General features: G+C 43.5%; 1 protein-coding gene across 1 annotated transcript in view; it reads right to left on the bottom strand.

Moving 5' to 3' along the window:
* Positions 1 to 17,532, bottom strand: part of Rab3b (RAB3B, member RAS oncogene family) — a 64,146-nt gene that overhangs the window by 44,995 nt on the left and 1,619 nt on the right. Inside the window, exon 2 of the mRNA XM_052175610.1 lies at positions 6,629 to 6,856. Coding sequence (XP_052031570.1) covers positions 6,629 to 6,856 — 228 coding nt within the window. The remainder of the gene's footprint in view (positions 1 to 6,628; positions 6,857 to 17,532) is intronic.

Genomic DNA, 17,532 nt, shown 5'->3' with positions numbered 1-17,532 from the left:
AGTCTGTTGAAAGAACTAAACGAGGAGGTCCCCACTGAATTCTACACAGGGAACCTGGCATCTCTAACCTCAACTATCTGATTTTTTTCTTTACTTCTTTCATTCGTTTGTTTGTTTGTTTGTTTGTTTGGGGTTTTGGAGACTGGGTTTCTCTGTATCCCTGGCTGTCCCAGAACTTGCTTTGTAAGATCTGGCTGGCCTTGAACTTAGAGATCTGCCTGCCTCTGCTTTCCCAGTGCTGGGATTAAGGCATGTGCCACCACATCCAGCCCTCTTTTTCATAAATTATTTATTATCATTGTGTGTACTATAGAAGAGGGCGCGAGTTTACTTGTGCTACTGAATGCATATGGAAGTCAGAGGGCAATTCTGTGGAGTTCATTCTCTCCTTCACCTTTAACTGGGTTGCAGAGATGGCACTATCAGAATTGACGACAGTACTTTTACCCACTGAGCAAACTTGCCAGTTCCAACAAGCCTCCTTTCAGAAATGATTATCTGGATTGCAGAGAAGGTGTGAAAGATACAACGAATGCTTTAAAGCAAACATAGCAAACAGAGAGTTGGCTGAGCAGGTAAAGGCACTTGCTACGCAAGCCTGAGAGCCTGAATTGCATCCTGGAACCCACAAAAAGGTGGAAGGAGACTCCATAAAGTTGTCCTCTGGCTCACACACACACACACACACACACACATACACACACACTATACCACGGGTGTTCACATCTGTATTATACAGACACATCCACAAATAATGACTTATTTTAAAAACTTTAAGCACATATAAAATGAACTTGCCCAGCTGACAATGCCCACAGTTTCTCCTAAAGTCTCTTCCCTTCCTTTTTCTCACTTGCTTTTCACAACAACCCGTGAATTGAGGATAGCAAGAACTGTTTCTCTAGAATTGGGAAAACAGGTGCAAGGAGAGGACAGATCACTGACATCACACAACAAGCAGGGATAAGATGGGACTAGAATCCAGGACTCTAGTGTCCTAAATTGATTTGTTCTCCCAGACCCGTGGATTCTTGCCCTGACCAGCTGCAGACCAAACAAACAGGCCACGCAGAGAAGGGGTGGGAGTCCTTCCTGCTCTTCTCTTCCCGCAGGTCTCCTGGGGTTGCTTGGCAACCAGAACCAGCAAAACATGGGCTCTCTCCACTTGGGTCTGTTGCCGTGAAGGTCCCAGTCACATTTGTGTACGCTTTGCTCCCTGTTAATGAGGCTTTATCCCTAAGCATACCTCCCCAGTAAGATTTTCTTCTCTGACCTTGTTACTGGCTTCTCAGGAAACAGAGGAGACATGCAAGGACCTATGTGACAAGAAATCCAAGAGGTCAAGGTGCCCAATGCCGTCCTCATCCTTTGTCCCCAGAGATAAACGCCAGTCGTGAGTGATCCTGCTAAGTGGTGCCCCACCCTACCCTTTCCCCTCTATTCCCTCCGTGTTCCATGGAGAACAGCTTCCTGAGGTGCCCTAGGGCTGGAGAAACCAAATAAACACTTCATACCATGCTGGTGAGTCACCAGGTGCCGCTTCAGCATTTCAGCACCTGAAGATGGACAGACTTGCAAGAGGACTCAAGCGCCCTTTATAGATATATGGACCAGAAGCCAGAGCCTAGCATCTCTTACATGTCCCAGACACTATGTTCGGCTGTTGTATTACTAACACATCTCAAAAAACCCTGTGAAGTATTATAATAATAGGAAATACTAGGTATTCATAGACACAAAGCGACCTGCTGAAAGTCACACAGCTTTAGAAAAAAATCACAAATTTTTTGTGTGTAAAAAGTATAGACTATAAATGTCTTCCTCCCTCCGTCTTTATAATAAATTGATCATCAAATCTAGTCAATTTCTAATTCTCTCTCGTTTCTAGCTTCTGTGTCACTTTGTCACTATCACAGTGTTATAGACTAAATGTATGTGTCCTTCTGAAATTCACATGTTGAAATATTAACTTGAAATGTGGCTATATTTGGAAATGGGACCCCTAAGAATCATGTCCCAAGAAATGCCAAGAACCTTTACTGCCGTTTCTCCTGCGCAGCCATGCAGATGGAAGGGCTCATGGGTATGCAGGGGAAAGGCAGCGTTTGCAACCTTGCCTGTACTTGGACTTCCTGTAGAACCTCAAGAAAACCACTTCTGCTACTTAAGCCACCTAGTCTGTGGAACACGCTACTGCTGCCCAAGCAGACTACCACGCTTGATGGCCTAGTGACCTTTTAATTGCTGTGACAAAACGCCATGACCGCCACAACTTATTTTAAAAAGTGTTCAACTTGGGGCTTACAGTCCCAGAGAGGTAGAGTCCATTGCCATCACAGTGGGGGACACAGCAATAGGCAGGCAGACGCGGTGTGGAGCAGTAACTGAGCAGTAACTTCATCCTCAAGCACAAGGTAGAGAAGATAACTGGGGATGTGATGAGCTTCCGAAACCTCAAAATCCACCCTCACAGACACAGCTTCTCCAACAAGCCTGCACTTCCTAATCCTTCACCATCAGTTCTACCAACTGGGGACCAAGCATCTAAACAGATGAGCCTATGGGGCACAGTCTCATTCAAACCACCACGACTTGGTTTGAAGCCTTATTATTGTCACTAGTATTAAAACTTTATTATAAATAACTTGCAAAACACACACACACACACACACACACAGAGTAAGATTGTCCAGACCCAAAGTCTATACATCTCAATGACTTTGATACAATCAGAATATCTGTTCTGAAGCTGTTGGATGTTACACTTTTACTATCATTTATATTTTTATACCCTTATCAAACACATACAGACAGACAGACAGACAGACACACACACACACATTCTGAAAAATCTAAGACAGAGTGAAAACTAGAAAAACAATTAGTTTTACATCTTTTTTAATGACTTCTATGTTCTTTAGGTTTGGACCCTTAAGAAATATCCAATCTACTGGGTGACTTTAATTGCTCCTTTCTTTTATAGCTTGGCCAATATCTATTATTTTTAAAATAGTTTCACAATGTATAACTAATGAATAAAAGTGTATTAATATACACAGTTTAATGATAGTTTGTATCCAAACCACAGTCCCTTTATCTCATTTCCATCTATCCTTCATCTGAAACCAGGAGTTTTTCTAAGATGCAAATCGTTCTTTGTCAAAACCCTTCCATATTTCCCCCAATGCTTATCACCATGCTTTCCAAACATATCCGTCTAAGGAAGAAAAGTTTAGGTACCACATACACATAGATTATATATGCATATTCTCATGCACAAATGTTAAGATCTATAAAAATGAAGTGGGAGCTAGGGAGATGACTCAGTTTGTAAAGTAGTTGCTATGCAAGCCTGAGGACATGAAGTTAGATTCCCAGCACTATGCAAAGCCATGTGTGATTGGACACCCTGTGATCCTAACTTTGTGAAAGCAGACACAGGATCCCTGGTACTAGCTGGCCAGCTAATCTCGTCGAATTGGTGAGCTCCAGGTTTAATGACAGATCCTGTTACAAACACAGAGGTGGGAGTTGCAATGAAGGAAGAAGCCCAGGTTGGGGTTACAGATCAATGGTAAAGATGCTTACCCTCTAATGATTCGAGCCTGATGAGCCCCGCATGCAGATGGAAAAACCTTGGGGCTGGAGAGGGGGTTCAGATACTTGGGGTCTTTCAATTAGACCCAAGTTCGATTCCCAGCACCCACTTAGGATATCTCAAAATTGCCTCTAACCCCAGTTCCAGGGGATCTGACTCCCTCTTTTGGTCTCCTTAGGAACTGCATTTATAGGAACTAACACACAGAGACAAATATAAACACATAAATAAAAAACAGTTTTTGAGAAGTGATCTATTCTCTACATGTACGAGCACACACAGACACACACACAGAGATACACACACATACAGGCACACATATATGTTGGCAGACACCCCATCCACACATATACAGACACAGTAAAAATGGAACAATATTTAAATTTTAATATAAACAGTTCAAAAGTTAAAAAAAAAAAAAAAGTAAGCAAAGCAATGAATTAAATAAGTGGATCTTATCTGTCCTCACTGATTTTACCTGGAAACATGGCTGACAATGAACTTGTGCCAGAAAGTTGTAGACAGATCAGACACGCTTTCTTATAGTCACTTGGGGTCACTCTACCTAGCATAATCCAATAGGAGGCTTCTTTACAGGGTTCTTTAAAAGGCACATGCCATTGTGGGGTTTCATTCAGTTAAATCTAAATAGAATAATCAATAAATCTACTTAAGCCAGGCACAGCAATACTGCAAGTGCTCTCAATCCAGGAATGTGTGAGGGAGCCACTACTGCCAAGCCCTTGCAAGGGCAGAAGGCCTCTTGCCTCAAGATTTTTTCAGCTAGAGGCTATGTGACTATCTGTATAGGAATCACAGAAGGAAATTCATGTGAATCTACATGATAAACACTAGTCAAAACAAACTTACTTTGTATTCATAGATTTTAAAAATAAGCACTCGTATCTTCTTCATTCTCTAAGAGTTATCAGACGCGCACCACATGTGGTCAAAGGCAAGAGTTGTCCGGGTCTCTCTCACAGTCCTAATCCAGTTCCACAGTGTTCATCACCACACCCTGTACACAGGTGCTCTCCTGCATTCCTGAGCTGGGGTTGACATCAGATAATACAAGGGAAAGCACCCGGCACACAGTAAGTGCTCTCATATATCCCAACTCTCACCACAAGGTAGTTAGACTACATCAGCAGTTCTTCAGTTCTAGCCTGCCTTAAAGCCACCTGCTAGCACAGACCTTTGGGTCCCGCCTCCAGCATTCTGGACTTCTTATGCTTGTGGTGAGGCCCAAGAGTGAAGTGCTAACAAACCCAAATGGTGCTAGTGTGGTTGCACCACAATTGGAGAACCAATAAGAGAACCTTCCTGGCTTCTTCTAGTTCTAATCATTTATGATGTTTCAGTGTCTTCAATGGAGAGTCAATGGGCACTCATCTCTCTAGTAATTAATATTTAACATTCTTAAACTGAAATGTTTAAGATTTCAGGTACACAATGTAGAAAAACAATGCATAATTCAGAATTTGAAGATCTAAGTTCAAAGGTTGCTTTGTAGCTGTGTGATTGAACTAAGACAAATTAATTTCTGAGTGTTTTATTTCTTTGTAAAACAGGACTGCTATATTAAAATACTATGTACCTATAGGTGACAAAACCTTTTTTTGTTTTGTTTTGTTTTTTTGAGACAGGGTTTCTCTGTGTAGCCCTGGCTATCCTGGAACTCACTCTGTAGACCAGGCTGGCCTCAAACTCAGAAATCCACCTCCCTCTGCCTTCCAAGTGCTGGGATCAAAGGTATGCACCACCACTGCCTGGTGGCAAAACCTTTTAGTCCTAATAATCAAGAGGGAGAAAGGGATGGATCTCCATAGTACATTCAAGGCCCGCCAAGGCTACAAATAAAACCCTCTCAAAAAAATCACAAACACTATGTTCCTCATAACATTTATGTATCTTAATATATGAGAAATAATTTTTAAAAATAGATGTAGACTCTTCCAATAAAATAACTGCACAATACATTATTATACATTTAATAAGTATAATAGACAATAACACATTATGTGTTTTGAATACTTTCATAAATTTTCAAGATTTCCAAGTGCAGTGCTAAGTTACCGCTAAGTACTCTGACAAGCTTCTGAAATAACTATGTATTTTCTTAGTGCCATTAGTAGACAGCAATGGTAGTTAAGTCTCCAACTTCCAAGACTGCCAGTCCTCCATGTTCCTTTCCTCCCAGGATTTGGACCTCTATGTAGTTTCTTCCCACACTCTATCAGTGACCAAGAGAATACTCTAAGGCTATCTAACAGACACTGCCATTTCTCTGGTTTCTTAGATCTCACACTGTGGAAAACCAGCTGTCATACAATGAAGATGCTGAAGCAGCTCTGTGAAGATGCTGAGCGAGCCGGGTAGGAAGGAGGGAAGGCCTTCTGCCCACAGCCAGCAGCAGACGTGTGAATAAGCCACCGTGGAAGTGGATTCCCCTAGCACCAGCCCATCTTTCAGCTACTTGCAATTCAAGCCAATATTTGGCTACACTTCATGAAAAGCTCCAAGCAGCCCCTACTACTAGATCACTGCAACTGTGAACTGATCAATGATTGCTCTTGGTTTTCACCATGGAGGAATTGTTATGCAACAATAGATAATTAATCCATAACTAATATCTATGCTACAAGTACTGTGCCCCAGAAACAACACAAAGTAATTCGATGAGATTGTAATCTCCTCTGAAGGAAAGGGTGGTCCAGAGGGTTAAGTAACTTAGTCATGTTTCCATAGCTTATAAGTGGGAGAAGTTAGGATTAGGATCTGTAACCCTCACGTCTGGTTTCTTGGTCACTTCTCTATAAAACCCAGAATAAAGTATTTTGGACAGTTAAGCAGTAGCAGGTGAGCCCCTGAGGAGAATAAACATGTAAAATAAATGTGGGGCAGTGGAGGCCCAGGCCGGAAATGGCACTGATGCCTGTAAGACCCAGCGGTCACAGACCAGCTCTACCTTCTAGACCTTGTATTGATAGCTAGCTCTATCTCATTCTGCCCACGGTGCCCAGCACTCACCCATATCTGCAGCTTCACACGCTTCTCATGACGGTAGACTGTCTTCACTTTGAAGTCGATGCCCACGGTGCTGACAAAGGCAGGGGTGAAGGTGTCGTCAGCATAGCGGAAAAGGAAGGAGGTCTTCCCGACACTGCTGTTGCCGATGATGAGCAGTTTGAACATGTAGTCAAAATTCTGGTCGGAGGCATCTTTGATTCCAGTCTTACCATCAGTCACTGAAGCCATCTGTAAGAGAGACCTGTGGTCACTCTGCTGTGACTTAGTGACCTTCTAATGGTCACCTGCTGTGGCATAAGAAAGAAATACTACGAATGCAGAGCTTCCCCACCACTGTTCCTGCCCCAAATGTTGTCACAGGATTGGGGTGGAACTCAGCTCCTCCCATTCATTCTTTCAACAAATATTTACTGAGCACTTTGCTCTGGGGTGAGCCCCAGGCTGAGCACCAGGGTGGGGGGTGTTCAAATATGAATCAGACATGGTGGCTGATCTCTAGGTTACCACAGAAAGCAACACAGGAATGGAAAACATGATTAGCAGAAGAGCAATGGATGACACGTCGGGTAAGCCCTAGTGTACCCCGGAGAACTGATGATCACAGAGAGTCTTCTATGGCAGGTCAGGCTCAGTGTGGAACTATCATTTGCTGTTTGTAAAATGGTTTTGGTGCCTCACAGCTCTACAGTTAAAACCTGAACAATTTTTAACTGTCCCATCTTCACAAAGAGCCAGCTGACTAAACACACAATTCTCTTTTAAAAAATCATTTTATTAATTTACATTCTAAATATTGCCCCTTTCCTGGTCCCCCCTCCAAGAGTTCTTCAACCCATACCCCCTCCCTTTGCCTCTGAGAGGGTGCTCCCCACCCCACCCACCCCCACCCACCCCCACCTCACTGTGCCTCATAAAACTGAAAAGCTTCTGTAAGGCAAAGGACACTGTCAATAGGACAAAACAGCAATCTATAGATTGGGAAAAGATCTTTACTAACCCTACATCCTATAGAGGGTTAATATCCAAAATATATAAAGAACTCAAGAAGTTAACCTCCAAAAGACCCAAATAACCCAGTTTTAAAAATGGGGTACAGAGCTAAACTAAAATCTTGAATGACTGAGAAGCATTTAAAGAAATGTTCAATATACTTAAGTCCTCAGGGAAATGCAAGTCAAAATGATCCTGAGATTCGACCTTACACCAATCAGAAAGGCTAAGATCAAAAACTCAAGTGACAGCAGATGCTGGTGAGGATGTGGAGAAAGAGGAACACTCCTCCATTGCTAGACTGATTGCAAACTGGTACAACCACTCTGGAAATCAGTCTGGTGGTTCCTCAGAAATTTGGAATAGTTCTACCTGAAGGCTCAGCTCTACCACTCCTGGGCATATACTCAAAAAAAAATGCTTCACCGTACCATAAGGACACGTGCTACACTATGTTCATAGCAGCCAGAAGCTGGAAACAACCCGATCTCCCTCAGCTGAAGAATGGATACAGAAAATGTGGTTCATTTATACAATGGAATACTATTCAGCTATTAAGAAATGAGGACATTATGAATTTTCAGACAAATGGATGGAACTAGAAAATATCCTAAGTGAGATAACTCAGACCCAAAAGGACATGCATGGCATGTCCTCATTGATGAGTGGATATTAGTCAAAAAACACAGAATACCCATGATACAACTCAGACTGTAAGAAGTTTAACAAGGAAGGCCCAAGTAAGGATGTTTCAATCCCACTTAGAAGGGGAAACAAAATAATCATCAAATAATCTTCGGCAGCAGAGGGAGGGAGGGACTAAGGCGAGAAAGGGGAGTGGGAGGGGAAAGGGAACAGGATCAGGTATGGGGGCGGGGACAGGAGAGAAGGTCAGAGCATCAGAAGAATGAATGGAATGAATGCAACTGTGGGAGGTGAGGGGAATCTCTTGAAAGTCCCAGAGACCTGGGATGTGAGAGGCTCCCAGGACTCAATGAGGATGGCCTTAGCCACAATGGCCAACAGTGGGGAGATGGACCCTGAAGAGACCACCTCCAGTAGATAGACATGGCCCCCAGTGGAGGGCTGGGGTCACCAATGCTCAACTCTTTAAGCTTTTCCCCTCAGTCACTTCCCCATCTACCTGTGCTATCTTTATATCAAAATATGCCAGTGATTTTACTGTAATCCAAAGATGTCACAGGATGTTTTCCTTGAGTTCCTTCTGCCTGAAGCCCTCTTTCCCCTTTAATGAGTGCCCACTCACCCTCCTGGCATCACTGCCCCTGAGCGTGGCAGAGCCGTCCTCTCCTCTTATGCTCCCACAGTCCTCCGCTGGCACCTGAATCATTGCAGACTTTGTTACTGTTTCCCCTCCTTCAGAGTGAGCATCCAGAACCCAGTGTATTCTATTCCTGTGTCCCTGGCTTTAAGCTGAATCCTAGCCTATCACAGAACTCTGAACATACGTGAAGGATTTAAAAAGTCACTTTATCCCTCTGAGCACTCAATCTCTTTGTCTGGGAAATGGGAAGAACAGTCTCTTGTATTTTCTCAAAAGACTTGAGAAAGAATCAAACGAACAAACAAAGATTGGCATGCTATTTATCTGTTTCCAGTGCTGTGATACAATGCTGATCAAAAGCAACTTGAGGAGGAAATGGTTTATTTGGTTTACACATCTCAATTCACATTCCATTGAGGGAAGCTGTTTCCTTCAGAGAAGGAAACAGAAGCCGTGGAGGAATTCTGCTTACTGGCTTGCTCCTTAAGGCTTGCTCAGCCTGCTTTCTTACAAACCCAAGACTATCTGTCCAGGAATGACTGCCCAGTGAGCTAGGTCTTCCTGCATCAATCATTAATTAAAAAAATACCTTCCCAAAGGCTTGTCTATGGGCCAATCTGATGGAGGCAGCTCCTCAATTGAAAGTTTCTCTTCCCCAAATATGTCAATGTGACAAAAGCCAACCAGTTTAGACACCTTTAAAAACTGGTAAACTTCACAGAGGTGTGAGCATTCCTGATAATTCTATCCTTTGGAACCTCAATTCTTTATCTGTTCATTCCCTCATTCATCTGTTCAGAAAATATGTACTGTATATCAAGTTTAACATCATTCTCTCTTTCCCTAGAACGTCTGAATCTAAACCCCATAATCCAGATCTAACCCTGTAATCTAATGCTCAGTCTTATGACTTCATTCATCTTCTTTTTTAATTTTTTTTTTATTTTTATTTTTGGTTTTTTGAGACAGGGTTTCTCTGTGTAGCCCTGGCTGTCCTGAACTCACTTTGTAGGCCAAGCTGGCCTCGAACTCAGAAATCTGCCTGCCTCTGCCTCCCAAGTGCTGGGATTAAAGGCATGTGCCACCACCGCCTGGCTCCTCTCTTTTTATAAACAGTTACTGTTTACTCTGTGTGTGTGTGTGTGTGTGTGTGTGTGTGTGTGTGTGTGTGTGTGTGTGACTGTACACATGTGAAAGTCTGAGGACAGCTTGCAGTAGTTGGTTCTCTCCTTCCACCATGTGGATTTCAGGATTGTCTTAGTCACTGTTCTATTGCTGTGAAGAGACACCATGACCAAGGCAACTATTATAAGAGAAAGCATTTAGTTGAGGCTTGCTTACAGTTTCAGAGGCTTATAGACCAGGTCCAGAGAGAAACTCTGAACCTGGCATAGGCGTTTGAAACCTCAAAGTCTACCTTCAGTGACACACTTCCTCCAATAGGGCCACACCTCCTAATCCTTCTAATCCTCTGAAAGAGTGCCATTCCCTGGAGGCTGTGCATTCAAATATATGAGCCGATAAGGGCCATTCTTATTCAGACCCTCAGAGGGATTGAACTCATGTCAGAATTTGTGGCAAGCTCCTCTACCCTCTGAGCCATCTCACCAGCCTTTTGTGTTTTGAGATAGGCTCTCTGGCCCAGAACTTGAGGCAAACTTCTTGCTTTAGCTTTCTAAGCACTAGGATTAAAAGTGTGAGTAAAACCCAGATCTTTGAGTTGTCTTTAGTTGCTTCTCCTACATCTTGGAAGCCTCACATGCCCTGCTTAGAATCCTTAAGTTTCTCTTCTTCCTGGACACAAGAAATGGGTAAATAAGTGGTCAGAGGAGGGTAGAGTCACCGTATGTGATCCAATGTTCAGGTTCTCACTCTTCTGGGGGACTTCCTGGGGGTCTTGTTCTGTTTCTCAGTGAAATAAGGAGGGTCAGTGGCTCGGTGGGAAGCAGCACTGGATGCCGCCTGACGACCTGTGTTTCATCCCTGAAAACCCACGTGATGGAGGAGAGAACTGACTCCCCTGAAAGTTGACCTCTGACCTCCACGCCTGTGCTCTGGCACACAGCTAAGAGCACAAATACACACAACATTTTAAATAAATGAATGTAAAAAGAAAGAAGGAGCAAGATTAGTAGATTTGACTCCATGAACCTCCCAGATGAACTCTAAGGACAAGAAGCCGGTGAACGTGAAAAGATAAAGCTCTCTTAAAGATCAGATACACGTGTAAGGCTGTGAACAACCCTTTAATAAAACTTCTCCATGATATCACTGCTGGCTTCCTGTGGGCTCTGTGCTCCCTGCTCTTAGCTGCCAACTCTCAAGTCTTTATCCAAGATTCATCTTTGAATCAATCTGCTGCCCTGAAAGGCTCCCTAGGAGAGTATGGAACATGCCCTGGGTAGCATTTACATGGAAGAAGACAGCAAGGTTGGAAGAGACAGATGGGCACCACTGGACACTTAAAGCGTCTCATAAACCTTCACTTTTAGTTTACACATCCTACTTCAAGAACTGGTGATTCAACCTGGAGAAATGACTCAGGGGTTAAGAGCACTTGTGTAAATATGAGACATGAGTTTGGATCCTAGCATCCACATGACAAGCTGGGCATGGTCTCACGCATGCCTATAACCCTGACACTACAGTAGTGGAGACAGGAGGATCACTAGGCCTAGATGCTTGCCAGTCTAGACAAAAAAACAAACAAACAAAAACAAAAACAAAAAAATGAGCGCAAGCTCCAGGCTTAGGGAAATACACTAGCTCAAAGGGGTAAGGTTAGGGGTGGTAGAGAAGGATGCCCGATGCTCTTCTTTGGCCTTTGTGCACACTTACCTGTGCCCATCACACACACACACACACAAACACACACACACACACACACCTTATGCTCACACACATACATACATAAATACAAATAAAGCTGTTTTCAAAGTCTTTAGCTTTTAAAGTACATTCAAAAATACTGATACTTTTTAATTCTTCTTACATATTATTTCAATGATATTTATAACTATATCCCAACCTGTGTTATCTGACCAATAATGCTATCTTTCTTGCTGGGAAGAAGGGTGTTTTGAATTTTAAGTGGTTTTGGTTTGTTGTTTTATTTGGTTTTTTGTTGTTGTTGTTGCTGTTGCTGCTGCTGCTGTTATAGTTTTTGTGTGTCTTTTTGAGACAGGATCCCTGTCCTTGTTTTTTTAAGACAGACAGCTCTGGCTGGCGTGGCACTCACAGAGCAGCGCCACATGCCAAGGATTCCCAAGTGCCAGGATGACAGGGATGTTGCCACCACATTGACTAATTTTGTTTTAAAAGTTGTTAGTTTAGTCTTTTGGAAATTAAGCTGCATTTATTTCCTTCCCGTGTGTGTTTGGGCGTGCACATGCCGGGCATGCATGAGGAGGTCTGAGGGCAGTGTCCAGGAATCAGTTCTCTCCTTCCGCTCTGTGGACTCCAGATCTTTCAGCTTCACCTTCACCTGCTGAGTCATCTGCCCAGCTCTCTTGTCTGTCGTACAGCAGTGCAGTGGGCATTTTCCACGTAAGCCTTTAGTCGTTTTATTCATTTTCCTAATTAGTTCCTGGGGATGGAGTCTGAGAAATAAAATTTCTGATCAGAGAGGAACTTTACTAAAGCATAGATTTGATTCTTAACTCAATTTCAGGCCCTTTATCATATTTTATCCTTTAGGTAAATCTGGAAAAGAAAGTTAGGTGGATGGGAATCATTATCCCATTTGAATTAAGGGATTTGGAAAGCCTCGGAGCTAACGGCAAAGGCAGAATGTGGTGCCCTGCAGTGTTAGGGCAGGTTTAAACCTGCTGCTCTAGCATCGGCTGAACTCCTGAACAAGTCGTGTAAATTCTCTAAGCTTGAGTATTTGCCCTAAAATAGGGAAATATCACCTACTTCATAGAGCCATAGCATAAATAGAATCACAGACTATATATAAACAGTCTGGTGCTGATTTCTGGTTTGTGGAAGCTATGTAGTATTTATTATTATTTTATTGACCCCTTTAATTTCTCTCTCCCTCTCCCTCTCCCGCTCCCTCTCTTTCTCTCATATAGATAAGTCTGGCCTCAGACACTCAGAACTCTTTTGAGTGCTGAGATTAAAGGTGTGCACCATCACACCTGGCTTTCAATTTACTTCTGCAGTCACCGCTTTTCCAACTGTCTTCCCTGTCAGTTGGGCTATTGTACTTGGCCTGTTCTACCACAAACTGGCTGCCTCCCCCTCTGAATTCAGGGCAGCTCCAGCCACCTCTCACCTGCCAACTTTTATATTGATTTCTTAGGGAATGTTACTTCTTTCAATAAACATGTATCAGACTACCAATGAAAATTTCAATTACTTATTTCCATTATATAGCCAGTTTAACGCTTTTGAAATATTTTTAAATTATTACTTATGTGTAGGTGTGTGAATCTGCTAAAATATATGTGCACTCTGTGGGTGCAGGAGTCCTTGATGACTGTAAGAAGGTGTTGGGTTCCCTAGAACTGAAGTTACAGGTGGTTGTGAGCCACCCAGTGTAGGTACCGGAACCAAACCCAGGTCATCTGCAAGGGGAGTAGACACTTTTAGCCTCCGAGCTACTTCTCCAGCCCCCCACTTTTTGGGGGGCATAGAGATAGAATATTGCTTTGAAACTCACTATATAGCTGGTCTTGAACTCATGACACTTCTGCCTCAGCCTCTCAAGGACTCAAATTACAGATAAGCCCTACATGTCCAGCAATTTTACATTCTTAAAATGTCATATTAGAATTTAGGAAGCAGAGGCAGGAGAATTAGGAATTCAACATCATCAATTCAACTTTATATCAAGTTTGAAGCCAACCTAGGCTACTGAGGACCTTGTCAATAAATAAATAGATAAATACATAAATTAGTAAATAAATAGTTTTTAAAGGTGGAGCTTGGGGCTTCTTTTTATAACAGGAAGCCTGGCTACTGATCCTAGTTTCCCCATTATCTATATGTATAGGTATATGTATATGAATATGTGTATATGTATATTCAAATAGAACCCACAGGAAGTATGCCTGCCTTTAGTTATGCTAAAGCTGGAGAGTGGGGAGTGGGGAATAATGGGAAGAACACAAGTTTCATTTCATTTTTTAAAGATTTAATTTTGTATTTTGTGTGTATGGGTGTTTTGCTTGCATGTGTATCTGTGTACTATCTGTGTACAGTATCTACAGAGAGGCCAGAAGAGGGTGTTGGATCCTCTGGAAATGAAGTTCCAGGTGGACATGAGCCACCTGTGGGTGCCAGGAATCAAACTCAGGTCCCCTGCAAGAGCAGCAAGTGCCTAACCACCACAGAGCTTACATTTTAAGTGCTGACCTCATTTAAATATCTGCTCTGCCCGATCCCTCACTTGACAGGTAAGAAACACGGAGACTCCATGAAGAACAGCGATTTGTCCAAGGTCACATGACAAGCCAGTTGGTGACCAGGACATCTGTTACCTCATGTCTCCCAGATTTGGCTGGGCCTAGGAAAAAATAAAACAGTAACAAGTTTCAGGTAAGCCAAACAGTGTTCCCAGGATGGAGTGTAGTGTCAGGTCGCCCACCACACACAGCGTTTGCCACACTCTACTGTCAAGTCTGCTTATCTGGACACAGTACAGCTATCCCAGCGGGTCATAAGAGAACAGAGAGACACAGAGAGCCGAGTGGATTTGTTCAGACGGAAGCCCCTGAGGGCATCTTCTCAGGTGGGGGGCGGGAGTGACACAGACATCTGGCTGAGAAGCAGAAAGCATCTCAGCAGGCAGCCGCCTGAGGCGGATCTGAGCAGACAGGTCACTGCACAGGGGCAAGCTCAGAACTGCATCTGTGCGATAAGCATCCATCAAACCATCCCTCTCTTTTGTGACAGACACATAAAATGATAACACTGGGTAGCTCACTGTCTCCGTGACAAGCAGTACAGATGAAGGCCCAGGAATAATCTGGGAAGCCATTCTTGGTCCCAGACGTGGGGGTCTGGTGGTGGTGGGGGAGGTCTCCTCAAAGCGCTGGTGTGAAAAAAAATTAACCCTTTCAGTCCCGTGGGCAGCAAGAAAGATGTTCTTAAGGAAGAAGCGTATGTCAGTTAAAGGGGTGAGTGTGGAGAGAGTCTTGAAGTTCAGCAGGAAGAGATCAACTCCATGAACGCAGTGGAGAGGGGATGGATGTGCTCTTTGGATGGAGTCAGAAGACTGGCCACGGGTTTAAGTCTGAGAGGCTTGGGTTGAGCCCAGCTCGCTCTCTCTCTCTCTCTCTCTCTCTCTCTCTCTCTCTCTCTCTCTCTCTGATTTGGTTTTTTTGAGACAGGGTTTCTCTGTGTAGCCCTGACTGTCCTGGAACTTACTCTGTAGACCAGGCTGGCCTCGAACTCAGAATGCCTCCCAGGTGGTAGCATGCGCCACCACCACTTGAGCCCAGCTCTCTCAATAATTAATTATGTAACTATAGGCAAACCATACCCTTAGCCTCAGTTTCTTCTCTATAAAACGATAGAATCAAATGGGTCCCTGGAACAGCTGTTATGACATTAAAGTCAGTATGTAAACGGATGCCTTATAGGATCTGGGGAATGTGTAAAATGCTTGCCTCATAGGCACACGGACCTTAGTTCAATACCTAAATACAAGTAAAAGTGCTGGACATGGTGACATGTGCCTGTAATTTCAACATGGGTAGGCAGAGACAGGAAGATTCTGCAGGGCCTACTAGCTTGCCAGTTTAGCTTTAAAAACCTCTTAATTTAAAAAAAATATATATATATTTGTTTTGTGTGTATGTAAGTGCATGTGTGTTAATGTGCTCATGTGGAAGAGGTCAGAAGACAGCTTACTGGAGTTGGTTCTCTCCTTCCACCATGCAGGTTCCGGGGATTGAACTCAGGTCATCAGGCTTAGCAGCAGGCATCTTTACCCTCTGAGTCATATTACACATACACGTACATGTACAGGTACACATACATATACATATTTTTTCCAAGCTTCATTTTTTTTCTATCAAGTCATCTTAAGTGATGGAAATAGTTTGGGATTTAAAAATCAAACCAATTAGATTCAGTTCCCTATTCTATCACATATTTATTACACAGATAAGGAAACGTACATGGCTAACATAGTTTTCCTCCTTTATAAAATAAACTTCATTGGGAAGATTGCAGGTAATGTGGATGATGTACCTAACATGGCACATGGAACTTACAGGCATTCAATGACTGTAACTGTCTGCCTCCGGGAAACATTCACTAGTGGAGTAAGAAGGGAGGCAGAGGCCACGAAGACGGATCAGAAAGGAACATCTGGAAGGGAGCGAGAGTGGAAGGAGGGGCCTGACTCCTCCAACTTGTCTTCTGCACTCCATACACTCACTGCCCACTACACATTGTATGTACACACACACACACACACACACACACACTTACAATTTAAAACACTTTTAAGGGAAGTTGGAAGTATGTGTGGATCTTGTTCTGTCGTATGCATTCTTTCTTTCCCCCCAATCACACACTTTTACAATTCTCTCCTTCTTTAGGTCATTCCTGGTTGCCAACCTCACAGCACCAGGCCCACCCAGCCTCCCTGCTCTCCCAGGCTCTTACAGTCACAAACAATCACAGCAGCTGCCGTGCTTTGAACCCTCGCTAAATGTCAAGCGTCTGCTAGTTGCTTGGGAGACACTCTACCTTCCGCACAACCATGACTCCATACATGTTGGTCTCCTTCTTCTGACTGGCAGCGGGGATTCAAGGATGCCACGGCACAGGCACTCCTGCACAGCCACAGTGGCTTCTCTGGGACAGTGCCCTGCAGCTCACAAACTTGTCAACCCACACTGTTCTCCTGATGCAGAAGGGGTGTTCCCTATCTGCTTGCTGGGAAACAGCCACAGTTTCCCATTCAGTGCACAGCCACTGCGCACTACAGCACTGTGAACTCCGCAGAGATGGAGCGGGACCTCGGGCGCTCGTTCTCAGGTACTGATGTTTGCTTTCACACCACAATTCTTCACCTTTCCCCATGCTATGTCTCCTGACCGGAGTATGTTTTACTCAACCACTAGCTAAATCTTTCATGTCCAAGGGACTTCACTGACCCATCTGCCTTCTTTAAATCCCTCTGCTCCTAACACAATATGGGAGCAGTTCTGACTCCCACAAGTGGCCTTAACAACTTTCATGGTCTTCTTCTGTTTTTATCTTCTGGTTTTTTTTTAATTTATTTTTATTTGCTGTGGTGTGTAAGTATGTGTGTGTATGGTATGCGTGGTGTCTATGTATGTGTGTACGTGTGTGTATTCACATGTGTGTCATGTATACACGTGTGTGATGTGTATGCATATGTGTGGTGTGTGTATGTGTATACATGTGTGTATGTGTATGCATGTACATGTGTTTGTGATGTGTATGCATGTGTGTGGTATATGTGCATGTGTGTATGCGTGTGTATGCGTGTGTGTGTGTGTGTGTGTGTGTGTGTGTGTGTGTGTGGTACATGCACAGAGGCACTTTTACCCTGTCTGCATGTGTGCCATTGCACATGCAGAGGCTAAAGGAGGGCACTGGGTATCTTCCTCTTTTGCTCCTTTTCTTATTTTTTTATTCTTTT

This window comes from Apodemus sylvaticus, chromosome 3, assembly GCF_947179515.1.
Source record: "Apodemus sylvaticus chromosome 3, mApoSyl1.1, whole genome shotgun sequence".
NCBI lineage: Eukaryota > Metazoa > Chordata > Mammalia > Rodentia > Muridae > Apodemus > Apodemus sylvaticus.
This window is presented reverse-complemented; position numbering and strand designations above follow the sequence as displayed.